At 47.5% G+C, this 4,859-nt stretch overlaps 1 protein-coding gene across 1 annotated transcript; it reads left to right on the top strand.

The window, feature by feature from the left end:
- The first annotated feature begins 335 nt into the window (after positions 1 to 335).
- Positions 336 to 3,726, top strand: LOC122932895 (MADS-box MEF2 type transcription factor MIG1-like). Its single transcript, XM_044287562.1, has 3 exons — positions 336 to 704; positions 2,528 to 2,687; positions 2,789 to 3,726. Exons 1-3 carry the CDS (start codon positions 521 to 523, stop codon positions 3,600 to 3,602), a joined length of 1,158 nt encoding a protein of 385 aa, XP_044143497.1. The 5' UTR covers positions 336 to 520; the 3' UTR covers positions 3,603 to 3,726.
- The last annotated feature ends 1,133 nt before the right edge of the window (positions 3,727 to 4,859 follow it).

Raw genomic sequence — 4,859 nt, 5'->3', positions numbered from 1 at the left:
AGACATAACTCAATAAGGGGCTCTTGAAGTTGCTTTTTGTTTGTCTAAAGATTAAAATAAACAAACTTACATTGACTAAAAATAACAAGTTAAATATAAAACAGTCCAAAACAAGAGCACACCCTTCCGTGGACTGTGACGTAATTTTCATAGCATTTAGACAGGGACTGAACCTTTACCCTGGGTTCACACCTGAGCGTTTTACAGCGCGTTCAAACGCGCTGTAAAACGCTCAAGACATGAAATCCAATGCTTCCCTATGGGAAGGGTTCACACATGAGCGTTTTACAGCGCGTTCAAACGCGCTGTAAAACGCCCGACGCTCAAACAAGTGCTTGAGCTTTTTTTTGGGCGTTTGTCGCGCGTTTTGGCCCATAGACTTCAATGGGAACGCGCAACGCTTGATTTTAGCGCGTTTTTGACACATAAAACGCGCGTTCGAACGCGCGTCTTGGATTTTGCAACATGCTGGAAAAGGCACAACACCAGGTGCAAAGCACAGTTTTGGAGAGAAGCCAGCATGGAGGAGTCCGGCTGTGACACAGAGACCCTCATCAGGCTGGTGCAAGCCAAACGCTGCCTGTATGACACACAGGATGGCAACTACAAAAATCGGAGGAGCAGGCAGCAGGCCTGGGAGGATATTGCCAAAAGCATCTGGCCAGATTGGAGCAGTTTAACCAAGACAGTGAAACAGGGAAAAGGTATGTCCATGTGTGTTGTAAAGTGAAAGTAAACTCCTTGTGTGCAGTGGTGTCCCAACTATATGTAATAGCCCTGGCCAGCTCTACCTGCAGCCCTCCAGCTGTTGTCAAACGCCACCTCCACAAATGCTGCCCTGTATTTTACTTGCTGGAGCCTGTGCAGGCATGCATGGACTTGGATTGTTTAGCAACAGCTAGAGGGACGCAGCATCACCATCCCTGTTCTTGTATATGGGCACTCAATGGCCTTAGTTTACAAAGAATAATGTGCACATTACATGTTGTAATAGTGTCCCCTCGCCCCTTTATTTTTTAGTACTGTCCTGGTTCACCCTCCCCCACATTCTGGTACAATGCAATGGGCCAGTATGATCAATTTGCAGTGGTTCCACTATCTTGTGCCAGACTGCGCTCTTTCAATCCGCAAATGTAGTAGCATTTTGAAATGTAGGCCTAAGTTTGGCTTGAGGGATTTGAATCCTAAGTTGTTATTGATATTGTGTATTTTTTAGAATGAGACTGTTTGTGGGCTATGGGTGGCAAGGCATATGTTAGGTGTTTGGGTTTGTAACGTGCCAGTATTGGGCACCTTGATGGGATCCGTTATTTCACCCTCCTTGGCTTATATTCTACTGGCCGAGTATTGGCCACTTAAATGGGACACATAATTTCGCCCATATTTCTAAACCCTTGTTAATGGGCGACTATTGATGGCCACTATAGGGGCATCCTCAAGGGGCACTATATAGGAAAAAAAAAAACAAATGCACAAAAGATCGTTTCCAAATTTTTCTTTTAGCCCTAGTCATAATCAAACAAATTAGAAAATCAAATAATATGTAAACACACTTTTCTGTCAAAAAATATAAATGAACAGAAACTTAGATGGCTTCCAACTGCCATGGTAACGCCCCATGTGGGCTCACAAAATATGTGTTGAAGTGGTCCCGGACAGCTGCACCGTGCCGGGTCCCACGCACACCACTCTGATTCCGACTCTCCAACGAATGGCTGAGGGAATCTTCGAAATTATACCCATCCCGTAGACGTACAAAATTGTGCAGAGCACACGCTGCCTTCACGGCCGAGATAGCGGTCTCCAATTTGAAATAAATGGGCGAATGGAGAAAGCGCCATTTGTTCGCTAAAATTCCAAAGGCGCACTCCACCACCCTGCGTGCCCTTGTCAGCCGGTAATTAAATACACGCCTGGCAATGGAGAGTCCCCGGCTGGAGTACGGCCTCATCAGATGGTCCCCCAGCGCAAAGGCCTCGTCCCCCACAAAAACGAAGGGCATAGCGGGAAAAGTGGTCCCAGGCAGTGTGGTGTTCCCCGGGAGGTCCAGCTCATTATTAGTGAGCATTTGCCCAAAGGCCGAATGCCCGAAAACTGCGGAGTCTGAGCTGCTGCCGTAGGACCCCACATCAATGTATCGGAAGCAATAGTTTGCATCAGCCACCGCAAAAAGCACAAAAGAAAAATATTTTTTATAATTAAAAAATTGACTCCCGCTCCTTATGGGCTTCTGAACGCGGATATGCTTCCCGTCTATTGCGCCGACACAGTTTGGGAAATTGCAGGATTGGAAAAACAGATCCGCAATTTGCAGCCAGTCCTCCTTCTGTGGTTGGGCCATCACAGCAGGATGAAGGACGTCCCAAATTGCCACGCAGGTTTCACGGATGATCATGCTGGCTGTGGACTTCCCAATGAGAAACGCAAAGTGGAGACTGGCCAATGACTGTCCGGTAGCTAAATACCTGAAACAAATGTACGAAAATAAAGAGATATTAACGGATGTTTTTTTTTTCCTTTTTCATAGTCAACACTATCAAAGGCAAATGGAAAAGCCTGAAAGATGCCTTTATCCGCCATCGCCGCAAACAAAAGGAGCAGAGGAGCGGATCCTCCCCAGGCGGACGCTCCAGTTATGTGCATGCAGCACAAATGTCGTTTTTGATATCGTGCACCGAAATGCGGAGGTGAGTCAAGGGCATACACATTGAGGAGAGGATGTGGTATGACATTACATACATTCAATTTCATATGGGGAACATACTTACCTATATTTTCCACTTCACAGCACCGATAGTAGCTGGGAACACAGCCAGGCGCAAGGTGATGAGGAAGAGGACGAGGGCACAATGGACAGTGAGCCGGGCCCATCTATGGGGCCAATGAGTCCTCCAGCCCCCCCCCCCACTCCGACTTTCGTCAGCCCCATGCAGACTGGCCAAGCCGTACCAGAGGCAACTCGGCAGCCCCGACATAAAAGGAGGAGAACGGAGAGACAGGAGGACCGCCTAATCGGCTGCCTGGATGCCCTGGCACATCCTGTGCCAAAACTAAGCAGCGACGCATATTTTCTCCTCAGTCTAGAGGAGAAAATGCTGCATGTGCCGAGACATATGATCACCAAAGTAAGGGAGGAGGTGACTAAAACCATAGACAAGTATTGCCTCCCTTACGAGCTAGCAACGTCTAGCACTGCCCCACAGCATCCCCCACAGCATCCCCCACAGCATCCACCACAGCAGCCACCACAGCATCCACCACAGCAGCCACCACAGCAGCCACCACAGCAGCCACCACAATATGGCCACCAATATGGGGCACAATATTGCCCACAATATGCCCCACAATATGGCCCACTACATCCCCAACAACACCCTCACACATACCCAGCACACACATACACACAAAGTAACATACAACACCCTCTTGAGACATGGCAGACACAACACACATCATACCCATATCCCTCTTCAAGCACGGGCCCAAGCACCTCCACCATCACCACCACTGAAATGCCACCCGCCAATCAGTCTCGCGGAGCCAGAGAGACACGGCGGGATCCCGAGGCAGAGTTTTCTGGGCCGCAATATGAAACCCTGTGATAAACGGAGAAGAGGGAAATTCTCCGGCTCAAGGTTTTGGGAGCCAAAAAGGGCACTTATCTTGAAAATTGTTGGTATTATTTATATGTTATTTTGACTACATTGCTCCTTTGTTTGGAAAACAGTTGAAACACATTTGATTTTGAAATGTATGATGTGAATACATTCACCAAAGTTTAAAAAAAATTGAAACAACTGTTTGGACTATTTTTGGAAAGTGAGGGGTAAAACATGGCCAAATGTGGATACATGATGCATGTATGGGATATCTATGCCACACGTTGACAACATACACATCACATACCCCCCGCACAAACACTCATACGTCACAAACAGCAAGAGAAACAGGGCGAAACTCAGATCATGGCACAACACACTGCAAATGGTTTAAATGGCCACAATAATAGGCTACTTACCGCAAAGTAATGACCAGTCTTTCCACTGGTGGGATGCAGTCCCGCATGAAGGTGTCCTGACGCTGCAAATGAGGGGACAACAGCACCAGGAGCTCGTCAAAGCTGGGAAACAATAAAATGTTCATGGTTAACAATACAAAAATCACAAAACACTTAGCTTAACCATTGAAAAAGCATTGCAACCACGTATACGTACTAACCTGTGGATGGACATCCTGGTGTAGTCAAAAAACTGGTCCTCATGGGCACGGAGGTTGGCATACAGTGCCCAGAACTGGCCCCTCTCCTGTCTATTTGCAATAACAGGATGGACCCAGAAACGTCGCCTGCTGTCCCGCCTTCTCCTCAAGCGTTCCAGCTGGATAGCTGCAACAAGTGCCGCAACACGTCGCCGTCTATAACATTCCATGACTCCAAACCACACACTCTACCAACACACATGGAATTTCACACCTCCAATGCGCTAGGATTGGCCAAACTTCATATACACAGGGATATTTGCTGATTGGACAACACTGCAGTCAATCACAGAAACGCGCGTCAAACGCGCGTTTACTATTGCAAAAAACGCGCATAAAAACGCGCATAAAAACGCGCGTTAAACGCGCGTTAAAACGCGCGTCTCAGAAACGCTCAGGTGTGAACCCAGGGTTAAAGGAAGGAAATCTTCTATGTACTTACTTAGATTTGTCATTGTTGAGGTGGTCAAATGTTGCATCCAGTTATCCGCTATTGTCATATAATGAATGTAGACGTGTAATACTTGTTTGTAGTAGCGTGCCCAGGGGAGGGTGGGGGGGCGGTCTTCTCTCAGGGGGGTGCCAGAACAGAACAGGACAGG

This window comes from Bufo gargarizans, chromosome 3 (genome assembly GCF_014858855.1).
Source record: "Bufo gargarizans isolate SCDJY-AF-19 chromosome 3, ASM1485885v1, whole genome shotgun sequence".
NCBI classification, from domain to species: domain Eukaryota; kingdom Metazoa; phylum Chordata; class Amphibia; order Anura; family Bufonidae; genus Bufo; species Bufo gargarizans.
This window is presented reverse-complemented; position numbering and strand designations above follow the sequence as displayed.